We start from the raw sequence: 26,658 nt of genomic DNA, 5'->3' as shown, positions 1-26,658 counted from the left end.
CTAACTTTGGGCTTGGTTTGCTCTTCTTTTTCCAATCCTTTGAGTTTGTTTGATATCATTCTTCTTGTTTAATATAGGCATTTGCCACTCTAAACTTCCCTCTTTGTACTTCCTTTTCTATGTCCCATAAGTTTTGGTATGTTGTGTTTTTGTTTTTGTTTTTCTCAGGTATCTGTGATTTCTTCTTTGGCCCACTGGTTATTCAAGTGTATGTTGTTTAACTTCCACATATATGTGAATTTTCCAGTTTTCCTTCTGCTGTTGATTTCTTGTTTAATTCCATTGTGGTCGGAAACATTATTTGTTATGATTTCAGTCTTTTTCAATCTGTTAAGACTTGTTTTGTGACCTGACATGTGATCTGTCTTGGAGAATGTTCTGTGTACCCTTGAGAAGAATATGTGTTGTGCTGCTGTTGGATGCAATGTTTTGTATAAGCCTGTTGGGTCCGTTTGGTCTCTCGTGGTGTTCAAGTCCTCTGTTTCTGTATTTGTCTTTTCTCTAGATGTTGTGTCCATTACTGAAATCTACTACTATTGTGTCATTGTCTATTTCTCCCTTCAGTTCTGCCCATGCTTGCTTCACATATTTGTGTGCACTGGTGTTGGGTACATATACATTTATAGTTGTTGTCTTTCCAGTGAATTGACCCTTTTACCATTAGATAATGTTCTACTTTGTCTCTTGTGACAGTTTTTACTTAAAATCTATTTTGTCTGTATAAGTGTAGCCACTCTCCTCTCTTGGTTACCATTTACATGGAATATCTTTTTCCATACTGTCACTTTCAGCCTATGTGTGTTCTTAAATCTAAAGTGGGTCTCTTGTAGGCAGCATATAGTTGGATCTTATTTTTTTATCCATTCAGCCATTCTATGTCTTTTGATTGGGGAGTTTAATGTATGAACATTTATACTAATTAATGATAGGGAAGGTCCTTCTAGTACATTTTGTTTTCTGTCCTGTAACTTTTGTCTCTCTTTTTTCTTCCTTAGCTGTCTTAGGAGTCATTGACTTTTTTGTGGTGACATGCTTTTTATTCCTTTCTCATTTTCTTTCTTTTTTTTTTTTTTTAAAGATTTTATGTATTTGACAGAGAGACACAGCGAGAGAGGGAACACAAGCGGGAGGGTGGGAGAGGGAGAAGCAGGCGAGCAGGGAGCCCGATGCGGGGTTGGATCCCAGGATCCTAGGATCATGACCTGAGCTGAAGGCAGACGCTTAACGACTGAGCCCCCCAGGCGCCCTGCTTTCTCATTTTCTTTTGTGTCTCTTCTATAGGTGTTTTCTTTATTGTTATTGTGGGAGTTATATAAAACATCTTATAGTTGTAACAGTCTATTTTAAGCTGATACCAAGGCCATTTTTAATCTTGGCACAATTTTTAGGAATAAGGTACAACAAATGGATTTTTTTTAACTTTTTCATTTTGACCTTCCTTTAATTACTTTCATAGGATTAACTAGAATTAGTGGATGTATATTTTATGAGCCTAATGCAACCAAATCCCAATGGCATTTTTTCAGAACTTGATAAAGTGATTCTGACATTCATCTGGAAACATAAAGGGTTAGACTATCCAAGAAATTTTTGAAAGAAAATAATAAAGGGGAACTGGTACTGTTAAATATAAAACAATAAACCTGCAGTAGCAAAGCTTTGTGTTACTGGCACAAGCAGAGGAATGGAGTGGAGTAGAGTGGGATGGGAAGGGATAGAATAGTATAGGATGCCCAAATCTGTAGGAAGGTGAATTGTTAAATCAATATTATTAGGATACTTAATCTTTGAGGGGGGAGAATAGGTAGGTAGATTCATATATTCTACTGTATACAGAATAAACTCTAAACAGAATATTTAAAAGATATTAACTTTAAACTAAAAAAGAACTAGAAGAAAATGTAAGTGAAGATTATATCATATTAGGGGGCGCCTGGGTGGCTCAGTCGGTTAAGCGGCTGCCTTCAGCTCAGGTCATGATCCCGGGGTCCTGGGATCGAGCCTTGCATTGGGGCTCTCTGCTCAGCAGGGAGCCTACTTCTCCTTCTGCCTGCCCCTCCCCCTGCTTGTGCTCTCTCACTCTCTCTCTCTCTCTCGCTCTCTCTCAAATAAAGAAATAAAATCCTTAAAAAAAAGAGTATATCATATTAGTATGGGAATGAATCAGTTAAAAAATCATTAGATTTGACTACCTAAAAACTTAAAACTTCTGCACATCTACAGCCATTATAAACAAAAGCAAAAGGCTTAAACTAAACTGAGACTATTTCCAACATACAGAACAGTCCAGTACAGAACAGTTCAAGGATTATGTCTCCAATATAGGACAAAGGAACTCTTAAAAAGAAAAGAAAAAAGTAGAAAAATAGGCAAAAAATATATAAGCACAGTTCTCGGGAGAAGAAATAGAAATGGCCAAAATGTATAGGAGAGATTATAGAACTTGGATGACAATCAAAGAAATACACATGAAAGCGACAGAGTTGTCATTTCCACCTTCCAGACTGGCAAAGGCTGTTTAAAGTCTCGGTGTTGGCACAGCCTCAGTGGAACACCCCACGGGTGGGAGCGCACATTGACACTGCCTCCCTAGGTGGCAGATTGTCCACAGGTATCAAGAGGCTTGACATTTTTTTCAGACTTTGGTCCTAGCGGTTACACTTCTAGGAATTTCTTCTAATGGGATAATCAGACATCCACATAAAATTATGTACACTAATTTCACCGTAGTATTATTTTGGATGTTTCTTGCTTATTATAATGCATGAGAATTATTACTTTAATAAGTGATACAAAATTCAAAGGATACTAAAAGGAAACAGAGTGAAAAATAATTCTCCTTTCCTTCCAGCTCTGTCCTCCATTTCTCTGCCATGGAGCAACCAGTTACTTATAAATCCTTCCAGAGATGCTCTTTGCACATGTGAGAATAGACAGATGCTTGTGCTTTTTATTTTGCAAATCTATTTAATTTTGTATTTGAAGGTTGATGGTAGCATGCTACATGTACCATATGTACCTTGCTTTTCTCATTTAATAAATCTCAGAATGTGCTCCATTATCAGTAGGCAATATAATGCAGAGGTTAAAAAGCACAGAGGAGTTGGGTTTGAACAAACTCTACTACTTACTAGCTATGTCATCTTAGACAAGTTTCTTGACTTCTCTGGGCCTTAGTTTCCTCATCTATGAAAAAAGTATAGTTAATAGTCCTTACATCATAAGATTACTGAGACGATTCAGTGAGTCACTATATACAAAGTGCAGAAAATAGCAACTAGTCCATCTGACTAAGTGTCAGCTAATATTAGTACATATGAAGCTGCAGCCTTCTTTTTAACAGCTGTAGACTATTCCACACTGGGGATCTATTCTATTTTGTCCCTTATTAATGGACAACTAGATTGTTCTTAGCATTGCTGTTACAAACGAATTGCAGTATTTGTCATGACACTTTTTTTTAAAGGAAACAACATAAATGTCCAAAGTTAGTTTAATTATGGCACGGTGCACATCCACGCAGCAGAATACAATACAACCAATCAAAGTAAGGTTGTAGAAGGGTATCAGAAATGTGAAAATGTTCGCATATATATTTTTAAGTAGAAACAAACATTTTTAATATCTGTTCTATTTTTTTCATTGTAGATTGTAGAAATTGAGAAACAATAAAAAAGTATGGAGAGGGGAGACAAACCATGAGAGACTGTGGACTCTGAGAAACAAACTGAGGGTTCTAGAGGGGAGGAGGTGGGGGGGATGGGTTAGCCTGGTGATGGGTATTAAAGAGGGCACGTTCTGCATGGAGCACTGGGTGTTATACACAAACAATGAATCATGGAACACTACATCAAAAACTAATGATGTAATGTATGGGGATTAACATAACATAATAAAATAAAAGTATGGAGAAAAATAACAATTAACCTAGTCCTATGATCCAGAGATGGCCATGCCTACTGAACATATTGGTGAATTTTATATAATCTCTCTCTCTGAAAATTTGCACTAATTATTTTATAGGGGTTGCTGCTGACTTCACTAAAAATGTCTGGGAGCTAAGAGTTGGATTCCTCAGGTGGGAGGTTGGCCATATGTGGGTGGCATAGATTAAACCAGCTTGGGGGAAGAGGCTTGCTGTGGGCAAGAGGGCTTCCCAGGAAGTAGAGCTGCTTGAGCCGACCTCTCTGTGGACAGTCGTAGGTGCTGTTTCTTTCTAATAGTGATCTCAGTCATTTTCATTGTTCTGTGTTTCCTTTCATACATTCATTCACTCAGTAAACATCTGTCACAATGGGCCTGTTTGTACCAGCATGCGTCTATGTCTTAGGGCCTCAGGCATGAACAAGATGAGTTCCAAGCCCGTAGCCCTGGAGCCTGCGTTCTAGATCTTGTCCAGAAACACAGGATAGAGTTACAGACATAGGACCTGTGCTGTGTCTCTCTGAGATGCTTCCCCAGACAGTGACCACAGGCGCTTCTCCACGGGTCTTACTAGTGGTATTTCTGGTGGTGGCTCAGTATTCTGTCCAGCTGCTCGGCATTCATTTAATTAACCATTCCTGCTCTATTGGACATGCATATGGTTTGCATGAATACTTCATGGTCTTCACCACATCACTCCTCTGCTTTTCAAATGGATTGTTCCAGTTTATAGAGTTACCAGCCACGTGTGAATGAAGGGGCCTAGGCCATCAGAACCTCACCACCGTTGTTGGCTCGCTGTTTTTATTTCTATCATTTCTGTTCATTTAATAGGTACAAAACTGGGCTTCACTGTTTAAGTGTTCACTTATTTGATTACTGTTAAATTTTAACCTTTACTTCCTCTTAAGTGCATTTTCTGTTTAAATCCTTTTTTCTGTTGCTTAGTTGGGCTCTTGCTGTGAAAAACAGACTGTACAGTGATGGCTGAGAGCTCCAATTCTAGACTCCCACAGACCTGGTTTCTGTCCAGCCCTGTTTCTTAGGAGCTGTGTGGCGCTGGGCCAGGGGTCTGGGATGTGCTGAGGCATGGAGGGCGTTCCCAGCATGGGGTCACTCCTTGGGAGCTGAGTCACAGAGTTTGGTGGCCTGGGTACATTCAGGGCACAGTGGAACAATCACTGTGTCTGGCCTTATCTAATAGGCCTACCACGAGTATCCTTAGCTCACTATGGAATTTCCAGAAGTGCAGCCTTTGGAGTAATGGCAGGCACCACGAGGCCTCTTATTCACTTTCTCCCTAGAAGTCAACCCCAAACCCAGAAGAGGATCGGGGAGAGGCGGGAAGGGGTGGTGGGAAGACTGGGAGCCCTGCAGTCAGGCACCTCTGGCTTTGAACCCCAGCACCCTCACCGCACAGTTGTAAATACTGAGTCTCCGTTTCCTCATTGGAAAATGGGGTGTCATCTGGGCACTGCACACTGGGAAGGCCAGCCATTATTATTTCAAGGGCCTCCAGCAAACGAGGCACCAAACTAAAGAGGGTTGTTAGGAGCCAGCAGTGAACAAGGGAAACACATCCTGCCATCATGGAAGGACGAGATTGGAATTCCTCCTGCCCAGCTTTTTAGCCGTCAGCCCCTGCTCCCCCCTTGAGTCCTCGCTGCTCAAGGCACCACTGCCAGGCATAGGCTGCGGCGGGAAAAGAGCTTTCAGAGGTGTGTTTCTTTCAGAGCGCTGGGTGCAATTGCCAGGGGAAATTCATCGCTTGGAACTAGAATAGGGACTGCCTGGGTATCTCAAAAGGTGACTCTTGGTGACTAACTCCTTTTTCTGGGAGAAAACGATGTTTGGATTCTCAGCAGCCACATCTGCTTTTGAACTCTGTGCGGTCTGTGCCCTGGCTTCTCCCCACCCCAACAGCCCCCCTCAGCGCCCCCCCTTTTATTCAAACAGAGGAAAGTTGTGTTTGTTGACCACTCTTTCGGGGTGGGAAAGGAATGTAATGTATGCATAGACTGCCCAGAATTTCCTGTTAGACACCCACTCCAAACCACGGCCCTGGGATGCATTCCAGAGATTGCAGCCCAGTCCTACAAGAGAAGAAAGGGTGCATTCATTTAAATGCCGGCCATTGGGAGGAACTCCCCCTCTCCCCTTAAAAAAAAAAGGTGTTTAGCTTTTTCCATAGTAGTATAGTTGTGAATTCAGCTGCATGGTCTCCTCAGGGTTGTAACGTGTTCTGACATCCCCATGTGTGAAGAAGCATCTTTTCCTTGGGAAACCGCACCCTGGGGTTTTTTTGCAGCCTTAGCCTTGGTGTCCATGTTGATGCTTGGACATGTTTTTAATGTTCTGCTGTGAACACTTGGATGATACAAATCTGTTGTGGAATATCTTTCTTGATTCTGCTCTTGTGACAAGAAAGAAGCTAGTTTTGAGGGCAGATTTTGGTGCTTTGACACATTAGCTGTAGACTTCTTGTGTTGAGTCCATTTTATCCTAGAAATCCTGTTATGCTGGGTCTTTGGCCGTTCTGGCCCCTGTGCCGGCATGTAGGCTGGCTTGGCACCGTGGAAATTAAAGGCAAACCTTCTTTGTTTTCTGTAGCTGCCAAGATGCAGTTTCTTCACTTGGGGAGAAACTTGAATGATTGGGGATGGATTCATAGTGAGTAGCAAACATTTCCACCTACGTTCCAGCTTCTCTGAGCTTCATCCTGAACTACTCGTTTGATTGTAGGGGTGTGTGGGGGGCAGTGGAAGTTCCATATCAAATCTGAGATAAGGACGGATGGGTGGGGGTGTTCACAGAGGCGCAAGTACGTGAAGCTCTGAGTCGGTGTAGACCCCAGAGGTTTTGGTCCTGAAGCTGGGGTTTCGGGATGGAACCAGAGCCTCCCCACATCTGTAATCTAAACCAAGTCAGCACGTAAGAATTGTTTAAGGGCAGTGGTTATGTGGCATGGGCAGCTATCACACTGATTAAGAAACACTGTCGGTGTAGGGTCAACATTTCAATTTCTGGATGCAGAAGGGAACCAGGTAGGTCAGGAAGTATAAGCAGTTGGCTAGCAATGCCCGCTCTTGGCCGGTAGGTACCGACTCCTGGTGGATCCACTTGCACCTTCCGTCTGTGGGCAGAAACACAGTTTAATAGATCTCTAGACCGGTTCTCTTGATCCCACCGAAGGACCAGACCTTGGACTTTCCCCTGGACATTTCATGTTTTTAATTACAATACTTTCTTTCTAGCTGTTCCTTAGAAAAGGCCTGAGTCCTAGGGTTTATTTTAAGTGTCACATGTGGAACTTTTTATTTGTTTAGTTTCCCACATCATCATCATTATCACCATCATCATTATTACTATACAAAGAAACCTTCACTGGATAGGAAGTAAAGTTTTAAGGAGCTACTTCAAGTTCTAAGTTTAGAATTCACATAACCAAAACCAAAATGGGTTGGGCTCCATGTTTTCTCAGAAAGCCAGGCTGTTTTTGTAAGGACTGTTGTTTGGAGACATGCTAACTTCTGAATGTTCACAGTGAGGCACTGCTCAGTACCTAAAATCAATCAATCTTTTGTTGCTGTATTTTAAGGTGCTGGTAGATCTCTCTTGAACAAATATGCATGTTTTTGCTGCATCCACACAACAGTCCTCCCTGCAAGGGTAGGTATGCAGATGCCCATATTAGTGGTGTGGCTTAGGTAGATGAAGTCAACACTGGCTAACCAGTAGCAGGGTGAGACTTGAACCCAAAATAGAACTCCAAAGCCCTTTTTCTTTCCATGGGATTTGTTTATTTTTTTTTATTTTTATTTTTTATCTCCATGTGACTTGTATTTAAAGTCAATTTTTAAGTAAGAAATTTCCATTCTAGGCTCTTTACCCAAAATGGTCCATATCTCTGATTTGCAAATACTGATTGCAAAAATCCTGGAAATCTTTGATGCAGATCAATAGCCGTTATCAGTCAATTTAAAATTTAAATTCAGTGGTTCCAGTTCCAGAGGTCAAACCGTGACATTTGTGGTACAGTTCTGCTCATCCACTCCCCATTGCCATAGAGTCAGATGCAAACTCATCACCGTGGCTTACAAGGCTGTCAACAACCATCACCACTGCTCTGATTTCTGAGATACGGTCATGCTGTCTCTCACGTCGGGCTCTTTACTATTGCTGTCTCCCCACTTCCCTGCCCCCTCCAACAATTGTATGCACTGTGAGCCCAGCTCAGAAAGCATTTCTTCTAAGAAACCACTCCTACCCTCCCTCAAATCTGGACTGTGCGCCCTTCTTTGGGCCCCGTCAGTGCCCTGTGCTGTTCAGTGTCTCTCGCGCTAGACGTGGGCCACATGAGGTAGGGACGGTGCCTGTGTGGTTCACCAGTGTTTCTACACCACCTTGCCTGGGAGCTGACATTTTCAGGGATAGTCTTTTCCATCGCAAATAACGTAAACCCAGAGAAACAGATAATTTATTCTCTTACATAACTGAAAATTCCAGGAGGATCTGGTTTTAATGAAACCAAGTCCCCAGATGGTATTGTCAGAGATCCGTCCCTCTCCGTATCTCAGCTCCTCTTTCCTCAGTTCTGGCTCATGCTCAGGTAGTTGCTTCTCAGTCGATGGCAGAGGAGACACCAGGGGCTCCAGGTTTACATCCTACCCACTTGGCAAACCAGCAAAAAGAGAACATCCTTTCTAATGGCTGTAGCATGAATCCTGGGGCACACTCTCCTTGGCCCAGGTTGGGTCAAATGCCCAACCCTAAGCCAGCCATGTGGCTCAGATTGGCCAGGCCTCGGTAATAGATGGAAAGCAGTTTGTAGGTGGGGGAAGGCAGTAGGGTAATTAGACCCAGCCAGCCAGCATCTTGAGCCCTTTCAGGACCAAATGAGTGCCGAGGGTGGGGTGAGGCTGATGCTGGTCCTGAGCAACTCCATTCATTTCCCCTGCTAGCCTGATTTTGAGAGCACCTGACCAGTCCAAGAGCGATTAGAATACTAGGCAGCCCCTGACCTCCCAAAGCTTCCTACAGGCCCTAGAATTAACCTTATTTAGCGGGAAGAGTCCTGGCCCCTCCCTCAGCCTTGGAAGTGAGGCCCTTTTGGGCTGCTTCACCTCCTGGTGCGTTGAAGGGAGATCCTAAATGAGCTGCTCCTTTTCCATCAGGGGGTGAAGACCTTCCCGGGTACTCACTCCCACAGCTCTGTTTGTGGCTTCTACGTGGTAAGCCGTCATACGGTAGAAATTGTAAGTAGCTCACTGGCTCCAGGTTCAGGACTTTTTTTAGTATATAAGTTAGTTTGTTAATTTGTTTGTTAGTTGGTTGTGGGGAAGATGTATGTGACCTGAGGATGAAAATGGGATCTGAGGGGGTGCTTTTTGCAGAGCTGTTTCCTGCCCAGCTTGGGCATCGGCTGCTCAGTGTGTCTGAGACATGAACAAATAGCTTGTTTACTTGCAGAGAAATGTGCTGTCAGCCGGGGAAGAGGCAGGGTTTTTTTCTTCCTCTGACTAAATTATTTGAGTGTGGCATAAAAACGAAAGCACCCAAAGTAACAACAGAACAGTTTAACCAATCATACATATTTTTTAATTAACTATTTATTTGTTTATTTCCTAGAGGTGAGGCAGGGCAGGGGGGAAAGGGGAGAGAAAGAATCTTAAGCTGGCTCCAGGCCCAGCAGAGAGCCCAGCACGGGGCTCCATCTCACAGTCCTGAGATCATGACCTGAGCTGAAATCTAGAGTCGGACGTTCAACCAACTGAGCCACCCGGGCGCCCCCTCCCCCAATCATTTATATTAAATATGAGTTTATTGCAGTGCTTTTCTCTCCATTTGGCATGTTCCCTCCTTGATCTGACCTGATCTGTCAAGACTGCGTTCAGCAGGGCACATGGAGAGAGCACACACTTTGGAAACAGGCCCCCTTGGATTCAGATCCTGGCACATGCAATTCCTAGTTGTAGTCCTGCAGCTCTAAGACAGAAGCAGTAATGCCGATCTCCTTGGGTAAGCTGTTGAGTGTTACATGAAATGAGGATTGTAAAGTAGTGGAATTTAGAGGGCTGGGCCTCAGTAAACAGTGGTCATTATCATCCCCCCCCCCCCCCGCCCCCCTTGGAAGGCCTCTGCACCTGGAGGTCCCTGTGGCCTGGTCTGCCGGCAGGGGCCTCAAGTGAGAAGACTGGTGCCTGTGACATGCACCCAGGCATTCTCAAGGAAGATAAAACAGCCAGCGTTTCCAGGGGTATGTGGTTCTAGAGCTCACCGTTAGTAATGAGGATCTTAAACTCACACTTCCTGGGCCTGGAGGCCACCCATGCCTGTGGGGTTGCTGGCAAGTTTTTCAGTTGTTTTTCATGTGAATTTCCATGTGAATGCATTTGGTTTTCCTGCCGGCAGAAGAGTACCCAAGACTTTTAGTAGACGTCTGTGATCTCTTGAGAGGGAAGGTGCTGCACAAATCACTCAAGTACACAAGAAGAGGAATCATGCCAAAACTGCTTTTGGGGAGAGAGAAACTCCAACAGTTATCATGTGGACTCAGTGGTTTCCTACCCTCGTAATTTCCCAATTCACCCCAAGCACGGGCCCTTTGTGGCGTCAGCACTCACCCCAAGCACGGGCCCTTTGTGGCGTTAGCTCAGTGCCGTTGACCCACCCAGATGTGGTATGTGGTGGGACAGCCCTGGCTGCATTCCCTGGCCCTCCAGGTTGTCAGTCTCCTCCCCTGAGGTGTGTTTTTCAGTTTATACTAATTTTTGCCTTTTAGTTCTGACTTGTGGCAGCTCGTCTTGAGGCCTGAATAACAGAAAGGATAACGTCACCCCCTCGGGAGACTGAGTCCAGGACAGGCCGGGAAATGAGTCCATGGCACAGAATTGCCCTGGGTTTCAGGAAGATGGGCTTGCCAGACCGTGTGTTCTCTGTCCCACATCTGTTGCTTATGTTTTAAGTGTCATGGAGGACCCCAGCCCTCCCATCAATGTCCTGACAAACAGCAGAGTTTAAGAAGGGGTCTTTTTTATGCCCTTACACCTCTTATTTCTTTTTTTTTCTTTTTCTTTTTTTTTTTACACCTCTCATTTCTTAATGAAGTTAGTCTTGGAGTTAAGAGTGTTCAAGAACCTAGTCAAAGTGACTCTTTCTTGGTACCCTTCACAGAGAAATACTTCTCAGAGAGTGTCAAGTCTGATTTGTGCCTGAAAAGATCTTTGTTTTTAAGTAGTACTTAGTTCCGGGTCGGAAGGCTGTCTGCTGGGTTTAGGAATGCAGATGGTGCCTGACCCTGAGGATGGGTCAGTTACTGAGCAAGCAGCCCCCACTGGGCTGTCAGAGGAATTCTGTCCAGCCAGCAGGATTGGGCTCCATCAACCAGCTGGCCGTCTAGGAATCACATGTTGAATAACAGTCCTTTAGAGTAACTTCCTGGGGCTCCTCATCTTCTCGCGCTGCGTGGGTCTCCTGGTATTGGGTTCCGGGGTGGGGGGGCGGGCAACTGCACATTCGGGTTTTCCCATCGCATGACAACTCTGAGTACGTGCTGCAGTTGGCCACAGTGTGTTGTTTCTCCTTCCAGCATCCCAGTGCAACATCAGCTTAAAGAAGCCGAGGAGCCGAGGCATCCTTAGCTCCTTCTTCTGCTGCTTCCGGGACTACAATGTGGAGGCCCCGCCCACCAGCAGCCCCAGTGTGCTTCCGCCCCTGGTGGAGGAGAACGGTGGGCTTCAGAAGGTCAGTGCCGGGGAGCAGCTGTGCGCTCAGCAGAGCCTCAGTAGCTGCGTATCTGTCCCATCCTTCTAGAATATCCTGAATAAGGGGTCTATAATAGCTATGTGTACAGCCATTAACTTAAAGATCTGAAATGACCAAAAAGGTCATCTTCATCGGAGGATATCTCAGTCATTCCCGTTTAGTGACTGAAGCACATAGATGATGAGAGTTCTAAGAATCACTTCGCTTTTTTATAACATTCTGTCTTGGGAAGTTGGCTGCATGAAACGGAAAGCTGAAGAACCAGTAGCAGAGAAAGACATGCAAAGACAAACGGAGAAACAGGAGAAACAGAGGCATGCCAAAGAACCAATAATAAGTATAAATGGGTTTAACTACCTCATTTAATAACAAACATATTTGTTATATATTATTCTTTTATATCCATCAGATACAAAGTTTTAAGTCATTTTCACAATACGTTAAAAAAAAAAAGCAAAAAACTAAACTCTACCTACATGCTGTTTAACAGACATATCCTAAGCAAAGTGACTCAAAACAGCTAAAAGTAAAAGGATGAGCAAGAAGATGTCACACAAGTATATAAACAAAAAGAAAGCAGGGATTGCTACATTCATTTTATTCATTCAGGTAACAATCACTGAAAGGCCAAGAGGATTATTCACTGTGAAGATAGTTGAGATTGAGGACACAAAAACCATAGAACTTTATGTCCCAGATGGTGTGAGCAACGGACCTGAGCAAGCATTTCACAAAATAAGAAATACAATTGGCCAATAAACATGAAAACATGTTCATGTTCAGTATGATTAGTAATCAAAGAGATGCAAACTAAAACAGTGACATATATCTATCAAATTATCCATCTATCAAATTATCAAAGATATTTATAAAGATAATAGGTGGATTTGGATGAGGGTAGCCGCAGAGAGGGTAGAAGATATAAATGGGTTATTGGTAGCCATTTAATTGGTTACACCTTTCTGGAGGGAAATTTGACAATGTAATCTTAAAACCTTAGCAATTATTTATTGACATAGTTATAGATGTGCAAGGATTGAACTGTGGGATACTGTCCAGCATAGACTATGATATTGCAAAAGTGTAAGCAACCTGATGATCAACAACAGACAATAAAAAACCCATAGAATAACCATGCAATCAAATAGTGTGCAGCAATTAAAAATGTCTCAGAAATATTGCTGACATAAGAAAATGTTCACCATATGTCACTTAGGGGATAAAAAACTTGTAGGTGAGTATATTTATATTAGCGGATAAAATGTAGTAGCTGAGTATATTTACAAGTATACATGTAGTCATACACACACACACACATGGGCATTTATAAGACTAGAATGATATATGCTAAAATATGAAGAGATTATCTCAGACAGATGGGATTATATATAGAATTTTCTCCCCTCTTCTGTGCATTACTTCTTTCTCTTTTTTTCTTTTTGCTTTTCCCAGTTTTCACAAAATAAGCTTAAATTACTTTTGGGATTAGAAAATAAATTACTTTAAAAGTATATGAATGTAAGAAAAAGGATTCTGGGAAGGTGACAATCTGAGCACATGGCTCTGACCATTTAAATTCTCTTTCTGGATAAACCCAGGTGAACCTGCTGGTAGAACCTGGAAAGTGCATTAAGGCCTCTATAGTTTTCCTGACATCGCCAAGGGAAAGATCAGGCACAGGATTCATCTTCTCTGGTACTCAGTGAGAAGCAGGGAACTACCAACAGAGCAAAATGCTTGCTTGTCTTGGAGTCCTAGGACAGAGACTTGAAGCAGATAGTCCTTTGAGGTCCCCCAGCCAGCAAGAGCTGTGTATCCCCTTGGAAAGGGCCTACACTGCCCACTTCTTGTGTGTGATCCTTGGAGGAGCTATACTGATGAGTTGCTTTCACTTCATGTGCCCTAAAGGAGCCCATCACTACAGGGACTTTCTTCATGTCCTTGTGGTTTGTCAATTTGGGCTCTGCTGGACCATGAAAACATTGCTCCTTGTGGGCCCTGGCTATGCTCCCTCATTTGCCACTGCTGAGAAGGTCCAAGTTGAAAAACTAGAATATGAGGCTCCCACTGAGGTAGAACTAATGAAAGAGGTGGAAGAGAACTTTTTTTTTAAGATTCTGTTTATTTGAGAGAGAGACAGAGCACAAGCAGGGGGAGGGGCGAGGGAGAAGCAGACTCCCTGCTGAATGTGGAGCCTGACACAGCTTGATCCCAGGACCCAGAGATCACGACCTGAGCCGAAGTCAGATGCCCAACCAAATGAGCCACCCAGGCGCCCTAAAGAGAATTTAGTAGACAACTCAGGAAATGATATTTCAAGAAATGAATTTTGAGTACAGAAGTAACTTTTAGAATTTAAAAAAGAAATCCCATGATTTCTAAATAAAAAAATTCAGTAAACTAACTGAGAAAAAGGAGACTGAGGATGGTCACTGCTGAGAACTGAATTAATGTTCTAGAAGAGCAAGTGGAAAAAATATCTTACAGTTAAGACCAGAGACAAGAGATGATAATTGTGATGGGGGCAGGAAGAGGCATCTAGGAGACCTAACAGCAGGTAATAGAGTTCCAGAAAGAGAAAACGGTGATAGAAGAAATTTTTCTTGAGTTGGAAAAAAATCTCAAATGTGTAGAGATTACAAGGGCTTGCCAAGTCTGCAGCAGGATGAGGGCGGCAGGTGGAGGAGCACATGCCTAGATATATGCTGTTGAAATTCTGAAATTTAAGTGTAAAGAGAAAATCTTGCAAGCTACCAGAACAAGATATTTTCCAAAAGAAAGAGAATTATCCTAGTACCAGACTTTTCATCAACAATATGGAAGGCCAGAGGACTATGAAAGAAAAATTTACAGGCTACTGAGAGAGAATTCCAAACCAAAAATTCTGTATGTGGCCAAGATACCATTTATTAAGGCAAAGGAAGTACATTTTCAGACATGTAATGATTCAGAGAGGGGACAAAAAAAAATCTGGGTGAGATTGATATTCTGTTATGATATAATTATAGAAGATGTAGGAATAAATACAATTATTAGGAATAGAACCGTAACAAGCAGCACAATTAGAAAATAGATCCTCAGTAGAGCCCCATGTCAGGCTCTGTGCAGAGCATGGAGCCTGCTTGGTATTCTCTCTCTCCCTCTCCCTCTGCCTCTCCCCCGCTCACTCTCTCTCTCTCTCTCTCTTTCTCACACACACACAAATAAATAAATCTTAAAAAAAAAAAGAAAGAAAATAGATCCTCAAAATTCACAAGGATTGAAAGGAGAAACGGGCAGAAATGTGAAAAAACTATCAAAATTAAGAAAAGGAAAAAAAGAACAAACAACATAAACAGTAAACCGAACATAAAGAGTAGGCATAAAACAAGTTCAATGAACCAAATTCTCCTAACAAAAGACCAAGACTACATCAGATTGGCTTGACAAATTCATCTGTGTGCTGTTTCCAAGAATAGACCTGTATCAGATAGGAACGATTTTGGCAGCAAGTAAAAGAAAACTGACAAATAATAGCTTAAACAAATAGGGGATTATTTTTTTTTCACATAAAAGGCCTGAGTCTGGCAGTTGCTGAGGTTAGTTTAGGGGCCTGATTATGCCATGAGGGACCCAGGTTCTTTCTGTTCTTCTGTCTCTCCATTTTTCCGTTCCACCGTCCTTGGCTTGTTTGCCTTCATCCTCATGCTTGTTTATTATCTCAAAGTCACAGGCTTCAGACAGCATATCCACATTCAAGGGAAGAAGAGAGGGAGGATCAGCACAACCCATGCCTGTCCCTCTTGTGGAAAGTAAATGCTTTCACAGAAAACCCCAGGGGACTTCTACGTTTGTTGATTGGCCAGAACTTTGTCACATGGCTACCCTCCAGCTACAAGGGAGGCCCGAAAAGGGAAGAATTTAGACTGGCGTATTCCTGCCCTCAACAGAATCAGAGCTCTTTCACAAAGGAGAAAGGAGGAATGACTGCTGAGTTGACATACTAGGCAGTGTAGACTCAATTATGCTGTAGTAACAACCCCCAGACCTCAGAGACTTAAAACAATAAAAGTGTATTTTTCACTCATGCTACATGTGTATTATGGATTAGGTGGGCTCTCTGCTCTGTGGCATTTGTCCAGTAGATAGAGAATGTGAGCCACATATGTTATTTACACTTTTCTAGTAGCCTCATTTTGAAACTTTTTTTAAAAAAAGGTGAAATTGAGTTTAATAATATATTTTATTTAACCAGAGATATCCAAAATATTATTTCAATGTGTAATCAATAGAAAAAAAATTACCAATGAGATAAAACTTATATTCTTTTTATCTTACTAATTCTTCAAAATCTGATGTATATTTTATACTTAGAGCACATCTTCCTTTGTACTAGCTACCTTGCACAGGCTCAGTAGCCACCTGTGACCTGTAGCTACCATTATCAGACTATATCCTCATTCATGGACTAGACTGAGGAAGGCCCATCTCTTTGCTTTCATCATTGTCACAGCAGGGAAAAGGGAATGTGGTGAATCACACTGGCTCTTAAAGTTTTCACTCAAAAGTAACTTACATCTTATTGGCCAAAGCAATTCACGTGACTATACCTAACTTCAGGGAGCATGAAAGTGCAATCCTACCATTTGCCCAGAAAGAAAACTGGAATTATTTGGCTAACAGTGCTAATTACTGCTACAGTAGGTGGCTACTCGTTTCTGACATCTAATATACAATGATTTTAAGAAGGTGGAAAATGGGCAAAATGTAAAAAGCAGATCAAATAAAAAGAAAGCAAAGGTGGCAATATTAATATCAGACAAAACAAAATTCAAGGTCAGAAGCATTAAACAGTAGAAAGAGGGACATTTTCTCATGATAGTAGGTCTGATGAAGTGTGTAATTGTCATAAACCTTTGTATACTAATCAACAGTACAGACAAATATATAAAAGAAAAGCAGATCAAATAGAAAGCAAAGGTGGCAATATTAATATCAGACAAAACAAAATTCAAGGTCAAAAACATTAAACAGTAGAAAGAGGGATATTTTCTCATGATAATAGGTCTGATGAAGTGTGTAATTGCCATAAACCTTTGTATACTAATCAACAGCACAGACAAATATATAGAAGAAAACCATTTAAACACGATAAAAAACTATCTTCTAAAAATATGGGGCACCTGGGTGGCTCATTCGGTGGAGTGTGTGATTCTTGATCTTGGGGTTGTAGGTTTGAGCCTCATGTTGGAGGTAGAGATTACTTAAAAATAAAATCATTAAGGGGCACTTGGGTGGCTCAGTCAGTTGTGTGTCTGCTTTTGGCTCAGGTCATGATCCTAGGGTCCTGGGATCGAGCCCCACGTCAGGCTCCCTGCTCAGGGGGAGCCTGCTTCTCCCTCTCCTGCTCCCCTTGCTGGGCTCTCTCTCTCTCTCTCTCTCAAATAAATAAAGTCTTTACAAAAAGTCTTTAAAAAATAAATAAATACAGCAAACAACATAGGAAAATCTTTGGTAGTTTCTGGCTAATGCAGTAAGACAAGAAAATGAAACACGTGGTGTAAATATAAAAAAGATTGGAAATTAGTTTTATTTGCACATGACATGATTATTTACATAGAAAACCCAAATACTTCAAAAATAGAATCATTAAAAGGTTTTGCTATGGTAGCTCTTATTTATGGAGAAATATGCCGTGTTTCTAGATAAGATTTAAAATTTATATAGAAGAAATAATATCTAAGGATAGGTGAGAAAATTTTGGGAAAAAATAATGAAAGATGACTTGCCTTAACAGATGAAGCCTTACTGTACGCTGGTATAGAAAAATATATTAGTGGAATTTACATGATGAGACTCTATTGTAAACCCTCAGCCCCAGATTCTGATGTGTTCCCCCAGTGAGCTTTCCTCATACTCTCCCTCCTCCAATTTAAAAATCATTTTAGAGAATCTTTTGAGAATCGCCGTTAGCAAAAGGACCATAATTGGTACCCTAGGTCTGTAGAGGATAAAAGAAATGAATCACTGCTGTCATAGTAAAAGTTTTATTTGAAATTAGTATTTGCCAGGGTGCCTGGCTGGTCTCACTGGGAAGAGGGGTGTGTGACTCTAATCTTGGGGTTGTGAGTTCAAGCCCCACATTGGGTGTAGAGGTTACTTAAAAATAAAATCTTTTAAAAAATAGAAGTAGTATTTGCCTAGATGAAATGCCATGAGACAATGTTGGTACACCCCTGACAGGTTTCCTGGAGTGGCTGGCTGTGTTTATGAGAGAATAAAGGCCTTTGAAGGCAGTTCCTCTGGAGCTGAGCTGGACTGAGTGTTCATTAGTAGACTTCCTTCACTTAATATTTATCAAAATAGCTTTTTAAAGAATTAATTAACTCTGAGTAATGAATCATCTACATTAACACTTGACTATTCAGTCTGTAAGACCAGACCCCACGGAAAGAACCAGGGTCAAAGTGGGACAGCTAAGGCCTAGAGGAGGACCCTCCGCCCTCCCTCGAACTGAGCTTGGTCAGGACACCTGGAACACAGAGCCCAGGCCCATAAGTTGTGGAACCAGATTCTAGGCCCATCTCTACTGCTGACCTCCAGCTCTCCCTGCCTCTTGGAACTCAACAGGCCAGAGGCAGAGGGAAGGCTGTGGGCAGAATGCAATGGGTGGCAGCTAGGGTTCTATCCACCCTACACATTCACTTTACCCTGGAGAAATGCTTCCACAGCAGTGGCCTAGAGTGGCACCATCACGGTTACAACCTGGACCTGCAGGCCAGTTGCCCAAAATAAACGGGTCCAAGGCCCTGGCCAGAGGCAAGAAGAAGCCAGCACCCAGAAGACCCCAATGGCCAGGACCTTGGAGGACTTTCTCAGGGAGAGGGCAGAGTAAAGGGATTGCTGGGCACTCCCTAATGCATGCATACCCCATGCACACACACACACACATGCATGCAAACTTCCAGGGTAATTTTCCAGCCCAAATATCTGGCCAGAGTAGCGTCTTTGGTCCTAGCCTATGTTTTGCCAAGCTTTTAGGATGTTTGTTACTGTTACCTCTTCCTTCACTGATGTGCTCCTCTTGTCTGAAGATGCACCTGTGTGGAGGGACTGTTTGCAGCCTCCCACTAGTGCAGTGGTTCTCACTTGGAGATGATTTTGCCCCCCTTGGGCACACTTGACAATGTCTGGAGACATTTTCGATTGTCATTACTGGGCATTGTACTGGCATCCATTGGGTAGAGGCCAGGGATGTTTTCGAGCATCTTACAATCCTTAGGACAGCCCCCACAGCAAAGAGTTGTCAGGCCCAGAACGTTGGTAGCTCCGGGGTTGAGAAACCCTACTCTCTAGTGGCCCAATGGGCTTGTGAGCTTCTGGTCAAAGTCTCCCCACCAAGAGCAGTGACCTGCTCCTAGGTCCGGGTGTTGGGAGTAATATTACCTAAGAGCTTCGGAAATGAACTTCTCTGCAGAAGTTCTTAAAAACTGGGATTGGATTTGATTGTGCCATCATGTTGGAGAGCAGCACAGCCCTGCCTTGAATAATGGCAGAAGGCAGTTCGGAATCCTTAAGACAAGCCCCAAGTGTCCTGAAAAAGGAAGGAGCGTCAAGACGATCTCAAGAGGGAAGAGTAGTTGCTGTTGTACTGCAGAGGTGGTGACTAGGGCTGCAGATAATCAAGAAGCTGCTAAATGATGCTTGGAGGCAGAGCAGAGCTCAGAAAGGTACCAGCCACCTGCCTCTGTCAACAGTCAGGTTTGACCCCTTCCCATGAGAACCTTGTCACCAGTGACCCCCTCAGTAAAGACGGATATACTGTTCACAGATCCTTCTGTGTGGGAGACTGGAAACAGTTCCTCATCGGGAACTATGATGCTGCTATTCATTGTCTCCCATCGAACCATCTAAAAAAGAAGAAACACAGAAACTGGAAATGCTCAGTAGAGATAATGGAGAGAATGTGTTATTTTATTAGCATTTCATAATGATGCCAAAATGAAACGTTTCCATCAACCGGGTTTGGAATGGCTGGCATTCCGAGGCTAAGGAATGGGTGAGGCCCCACCCTGGGGCCTGAATTTTCTTGACATTCCCTGTGAGTACAGGTTCTGTCCCCCTTGAAGGAATGCTGTCTCCACGTCTGTGGCCTCAGGGGGAACCTCTTGAGCCTTGCCTTGTCCTCTCTTCCCAGTCCTCCTCTAGGAGAAAACCAGGAGAGGCCAGGGTGTGCCTCGTAACCTGATAACCGGTCTTCCTTCCCCTGCATATTGTACCGACTTAAGGCTTAGTCTCTTTAGGGAAAAACTTACTTAAAAGAAGAAATAAGCCAGCTATTAGAGGGATTAATGGATCAAAGTAACATATGGGTTTTTTGTTTTTATTTTTCAATTAAGGATTAAATTCCTGGGAGTAAGGGAGGCATCATTTAAATAAACAAGATTAATGAGCCTCAGGAACCCAGCCTGGTTTGTCAGCAGAGGGAGTGTCTGGGAGGCAGAGTGGAGCCCAGTGCCCTAACTGGAAAATCTTTGGGCTCCTCCTGTTCATTAAATACCACTAAGGTATAGAGAACAGGAAATCATAGGGCTGCTGAACTCAAGAGTGCTTTGAAGTTTCTTTGGAGTATATGATCTACTTACTTCTCTTCAAACCTGACAATGATTTCTTTTTTCTTTTTCCTTAGGGTGACCAGAGGCAGGTCATTCCCATACCAAGTGTATGTATATTTATCCAATTTTATTTAAACATTCATAGACTTTTGTAGCTTTGGGCCTACTGACATAAAAGATTTTTTTTAATGTTCTTGCGTATGTTGAGTTTAGCGTGTGGTATAAACAGCTCTGTTCTGTTAAAAAAAATGAAGCTACATTTTAAACTGTGAGCAGGAGGTTCTGTACAGGGAGAGTTTCCTTTCTCAGGAACAGCAGGGCAACCAGCATCTATTAACCAAATTCTCACCTTTCCTTTCTTTCTGCACAGGGCCTCCAAGCTAATAAGCTAAGGCAGCCTGCTGCACTTCCCCACCCCAGCACCTCAGCGCCAGCTCCATAGACCAGGAGAACATACGTTGGCCCAGACATAGGTTCTGTCCCAGTGGGCTCACAAGCCCATGGCCCGGATGACCAGACCACTTCTGACTTACTCAGCAGTGTTGGTAGCTTGGCCCTGGCTCTGAGATCAGAAAAAAGTCGCCCCAGTTGTATTCCCTGAACTTGCGGGACTCACCCCCACTCTCACAGGCTGGCTTTGCTCTAACCCTGTTCCAGCCGGGCACTCCCTTGGGCCACCACTTCTCTTTTCAACCCTGAAATTTGGGAGAGTAGCTGCACCAGTGTTCAGTGTCAGCACAGGCCAACCCCCTCCCCCAGACATCAGCTGTCCCCACTGTTCCTGCTGTGACAGCAGAGCCACTTAGCCCGAGGCCAGACAAGATACAGACCAGGGACTGACGCTCCAAAGAAGCTGGCGCCTGGGTGGCTCTGCCGTTAGGCGTCTGCCTTCGGCTCAGGTTGTAGTCCCAGGGTCCTGGGATCGAGCCCGAGCCCTGCATCGGGCTCCCTGCTCCGCGGGAAGCCTGCTTCTCCCTCTCCCACTCCCCCTGCTTGTGTTCCTTCTCTCTCTCTCTCTCTCTTTCTCTCTCTGTCAAATAAATAAATAAAATCTTAAAAAAAACTGGCACTTGAGCTGTCCTTATCAAACAAGACCGTTTAAACAGCCCTGTGTCCTTAGAGAAGAGTTTAGGTTTTAAAAAGATGTCCATAAATCGATACTTTGATCCATAAACAATCTCTGATTCAAGTTGTTTGACTCAAATCTGTTCATCTAACTTTCCTTGGACTTCTTCACATATTTTCTGGGAACATCCAAGAGACACAGCAATCTTACACTGGAAGGAATGGATTTCATTAGTACAGGTTGACTCCATATTTGGTAGTGAGTGTCGCTTATAAATTGTAATACATTGCCCCGATTTTTTGATAATTTCATTTTTCTCAGGACTTTAACTCTCCATTAACGAGTTTCAAGGGTTTGTGGAGTGGTTCTGACTTCTCTAGCATGCCTGGAGGTTGGGCTTTGTCAGGAAAACTGACTTTAATCCAAAAAATGGATCAAGCAGAATTTTTTATCCAGTGTTTGAGTGGGATACCCGGTAAGATTGATACCAGAGGTGTCCTTTTAACCTTTATACAGAGTAGTTTCATACATTTTTCCTGCAAAGTTACCTACGTTAAACAGGTGACAGGTAGCAGCTTTCCCCTTCCCTGTGATATTCCCATAGCACTGGTTTTTCTCAAAGTTCATTAAGTGCCGAACAAAGAGCATTGTCAGGGTAGAACTCTACCGAGGAAAATGACCCTTTCCCCAGAAATCTCAATACATTCTAGAATCCCAGAATGAAATAGCCAAGGGGGAAAGATCCCTTGTATAATTTAGTGCAGTGTTAGATCAATAAACTACTGACTCCTTCCTACAAATGAGACTCTAGGTCAGGCCTTGTGAGTCTCTGAAATATGTTGCAGAAAAACAAAGCCTAGCTAAAGTAACTTGCATCATTGTATAATATCCTCCAGAAAAGTAGATCTACTGATGGGCTCGGTGTGATTTCCACTGCCTGCTTAGCATGCACAGCTGAACCCAAGTCCATCTGAAGGCCAGCTTAGCCCCAGGATTTGAGCCTTGGGATCCCCTGCAGAATCTGTACTCACCTGTCAAGGTTGCAGGTCACATTAACAGAGTAGCCCTGCCCTTTCTGGATCACAGGGGACCTGGTCAGGGAGCCTGTGTGACCCTGGGGTCCCGTACCATAGGAAATGGGAAAATCCAGGCTTGTGCTAATCCCAAACCAGAGCCTATAGACTCCTGAAAGCTGTTCCAGTCCCTGAAGGTGAAAGGTGCCCCCGAGCCTTTGGGTACCCAGACTAGTTCCAGCTGGAGCCCCCCCATCTCTGCTTTCCACCATAGCCGTCTTGTTTCATTTTCATGCTACTCTGTTTATATGTGCAGCTTTGGTCTTTTGATTTTTTACTAAGCAGTAATTCAAGCTCATAGTTTTAAAAAATACCGAAGAAATAAAATAGAAAGGAAAAAAAAAATTCCCAGCAGGGTCCCACTCCCTGGAATAACCACTTTCAATATTCTGTATCCTTCCAGAAATCTAAATAAACACAACCATATTTACATAAATGAGAATTTTGCAAGATTTTTTTGCTTTAAACAATATACCTTGAACCTCTTTCCAAATATTAGTGCATAGTGAGTGATCTACCTCTTTCTTTCATGTGTCCTTGATGGCATTTATTTTGTTTCTCCTTCTGGGTTATTACAAATACTTAGGAATATTCCTGTGCACGTATGTTTATGGACTTGAGTTATAGCATCTGTTGTGATCCTTTCCTAATTGTTGAAATGCTAGATCAAAGGATACAGCTTACATTCTGGGTAGATTAAAGCCAAATTGTCCTCTGAAAGCCTAATTTATGTTCCCGCCAGGAGTGTGTGGGATTGCCCATTCCCTTACCAAAAATGATGATAATCAAATATTTAATCTTTGCTGATCTCTAAGTAAAGAATGACATATCAATTCATTGCTTTGATTTGCATTTCTTTATGAATGAGGATGAACATCCTTTCATAAGTTTATTATTTATATGCCTTCTTCCCTATTCATTTCTTCTGGATGTTCTACTGTGTTATCTTTTTCAATTTCAAGGAAATTAGGACTTTTCCCCCAAATCTATGGTATATCTTTTGGCCTTGGTTATAATCATTTTGGCCACAAAGAAGTTTAATTTTATATAGGCAAATGTGTTAATCTTATCCTTTATGGCTCCTGAATTTTATGTCATGCTCTTAGAAAGATCTCCCCACCCTATGACTGTGAGCCGTATTTTCTCCTAGTATTTAATGGTTTTATCTCTACACTTGAATCTGTGACCCATCTGGAATTTATGTTAGTGTAAGGCATGAAGTAGTGATCCAGCTTTATTTTCTTTTCCAAGTGGCAGGGCAGTTGTCTCAACACCATTTATTGATTAATTCAGCTTTTATACCCCTCTTGAAAGTGACATCTTTATCTGGACTTGACATTAAACATACCACTCAGCAACATTGGCCTCCCAACCATAGGCTGGGATTTGGGGCCCTCCACACATCTTATTGGAAGCCTCGTGGGCTGCCCAGTAAAAGTCAGATGTTGAAGGGTAAAGAAAGAAGCAGAGGGACAGGTTTAGAACCCCCCAGGATCGGGTGGTCATGGCTGAAGGTGAGCACTCAAATGCTCTGGCCCCAGCAAGGAATGCCACTGGGGCTGTGAGCCAACTCCTCCCATGCCCTCTCTTCATGAATCACTCCATCCTGATGCTCACCACACGTGGTTGCAGTGCAGCTGAGCCATAAAAGTGCTAAAAGGGGAGAAGAGAAATGCATTTTCTAACAGGTGTCTATGATGTTTGCCTAAGCCTTTTAATAAACAGTAGTATACTTTTTTCCACCAAACCTTATGAAGGAACCCATCAGCAGAAACAACGATTGTAAAAAAAAAAAAAAAAAAAGAAAGAAACAACGATTGTAATTAAAGGTGGTCTAGAGTTTTCTTTGTCCCCTCCCTCAGAAGCCCTGAGATCTCTGCCCTCAGCTCTGTGGCTTGGGGAGCCTAGAGTGCAGACTCTGAGCCTGAGGACTCTTACATACAAAACCCCAGTCTGATGTGCCAGGAAGCGAGTGAGTAGGGTGGGTACTCTAAAGAACCTTAGAGTTAACGGTTCATGGCTGCCAGTTCACTACCAAGGATGGGAAATTCCAAACCTACTCCCAGGAGGAAAACTGGAATGAATGCCCTTCCGAAACCTTGGGTGGCAAGCCGAGGTTCCTTCCTCCCCCCTCCCCACCCACATGGTTTTGCCCCCTATCCCCACCCCTTCCATCCCCCTGGCAGTGCCCTCCATGTGCTTTGGAGCAAGAGGTTTGTGTAGAAAAGGCTCTTCTTGATATAACTGGTGTTCCTCTTGTTCTCCAGTTCTATGATGGCCTGAGAGGAAATTTGCCTCAGGGCATTTTTAGTTAATAATTCAAGCATCACCTGAACAGATCAATTGAAGTAATAAAGCACTGTTGCAATTATATAGCGTCCTTGCGTGTTCCAAGGACACAGCTGTCCAGAAGAATTCTTACTAGTGGTCTGAAGAATTTGTATTAATCTAAAGCCAAGCTCTCAGAGAAGCTGTGTGCACTTAGGAAGCGGGCTGAGGATTAATGGAACCTCCTTGCCCACTGCCCCCAGCCCGGCCTTGTCCTCTGCAGCACAAATGCTGGATCAGTAACTTGCTTAAGAGGAGTCTCACCCTTCTTCTTTTCACTCTTCCAGTAGTATTGTGAGGCCTCTTCCATGCTGTCAGCTCGGAGAATGCTTGCAAAGTGTGGGTTAAATATGCTAAGAAAGTAATTTTTATTCTCAGGTTTGGAAAATAACTGAGCCACTTTTGGCAGATCTTTGATGTTTTCAGATCTGCTAGGGATAGAATTTCTAGAGCCTTACTTTCCAGGCTAGCAATTACATAAAGTGAAAATGTTGTTTAGTATATAAACGCATTGAGAAAGAAGTGGACAGATACACACTGAACTAAAATGGGGGGTATCTGGGGAGAGGAACGGGGCACGAGGAAAAGGGGATAGTTGTCTGCTACATGTCTATATTCTTTACAATGAGAATGTGTTTTTGTTACATGATTGTGTAATAAAAAATTAAAACAAATTTTATTCTAGTCACAGGCATGCTTTCTGCTATGGCCCAAACAACAGAAAATAACTCAAATCCTCTTTATTATGTTCGCTCACAGAGCTCATCATACCCTGCCTTTTTAAAACACTTTTACAGGACTTCTTGCAAGTTTAGTTTTTCCAGCCACCTGCTTGCTTGTTGACTTACAATGAAGAACAGAGTCCTTTCTAGGAACCCAAATCCCATGCCCCATGTCTAAGGCACATCTCCTCCCAGGCCACTTGCAGTTGCTGGGTGAGAATATACTGCTTGGTGAACTTTAACTAGAGCCAAGGGAGTTGGAGGCCATGAAGCCTTTTTCTTCTGGACGACGCTGGACAGGAGGAAACACCCACACTCACTGGAGAGAGCCCCTGTGAAATTAGGATCACCACACGCAGCCTCACCCCATCAGCCCAGACAAGATGATCATCACACTCGCAAATTTACCTACCCTGTCAGCTTCCTGTGTTACACTCACTGTTGAACCAGCAAAGTCCAGAATTAACTCTGGATCCTTGACTCCTGTTCACTCTAACCTCCCCCCAACCACCAGAAAAAGGAAATACCCATTTAAAAGGGAATACCTCTTGATTTCTTTTTTCTTTTTCTTGTTTTTTGTTTTTGGGGTTTGTTTGTTTTAGCAAGCTAAATTGTCTGTTCTTCAGTGGCTAGGGACACATTTTCTGTGTGTTTTGTTTTGCATTAAATATTGAACAGAGAGAGCTTGACCTTCCAGGGTAGAAAATTAGCTAGTTAACATTGGATACTGAATACACCACAGAGTAAACTGAAATACTTCACATCATCTCTCGAATGAGGCAAGGCCCAGAGAAATAAAACTCTGAATCAAGAATGAGGTTGGCTGAAGATACCTAGCCATTTATTAGCTCTTTACAACCTCTTTATCATAAGATTAGATTCAGCTACCACAAAGACATAAATTGGTTTTCTGATTAGTACACAGCATGTGGATTAAAGTATAACTTCCAGGTACTGAGAATCCAAGGGGTAACAACGCCACGCTTGCTCGGTACTAATACTGCAGTGGGGCAGACACCAGACACTACTTTACCTTGACCACTTTTATTTCTGTTTCCTATTATTGGAACTCACTTTGGATTGCATTTTGCTGGTGGGTCTGTAGGTACTCTTCAAGTTTCTGAAAATTTTAGTCATTAAAACAAACAAAAACAAACACTGTGGTTCCAGTATAGCTCTAAACTATA

General features: G+C 42.8%; 1 protein-coding gene across 6 annotated transcripts in view; it reads left to right on the top strand.

Annotated features, from left to right (window-relative positions):
• The window catches only part of CTDSPL (CTD small phosphatase like), a 112,132-nt gene that overhangs the window by 67,310 nt on the left and 18,164 nt on the right, over positions 1 to 26,658 (top strand). For 3 of the 6 annotated variants that reach the window (XM_073902110.1, XM_073902116.1, XM_025884420.2), the window contains exons 2-3: positions 11,513 to 11,667; positions 20,357 to 20,389. In XM_073902110.1, the coding sequence (XP_073758211.1) occupies positions 11,513 to 11,667; positions 20,357 to 20,389 (188 nt within the window). The remainder of the gene's footprint in view (positions 1 to 11,512; positions 11,668 to 20,356; positions 20,390 to 26,658) is intronic. The other 3 variants (XM_073902124.1, XM_073902104.1, XM_025884427.2) reach the window with 1 other exon arrangement.

The sequence above is a fragment of the Callorhinus ursinus genome, unplaced genomic scaffold (genome assembly GCF_003265705.2).
Source record: "Callorhinus ursinus isolate GAN/ISIS: 27379988/994484 unplaced genomic scaffold, GSC_fseal_2.0 scaffold1, whole genome shotgun sequence".
Lineage (NCBI taxonomy): Eukaryota > Metazoa > Chordata > Mammalia > Carnivora > Otariidae > Callorhinus > Callorhinus ursinus.
The sequence above is the reverse complement of the archived record's forward strand: the minus strand, read 5'-3'. Positions and strand labels throughout refer to the sequence as shown.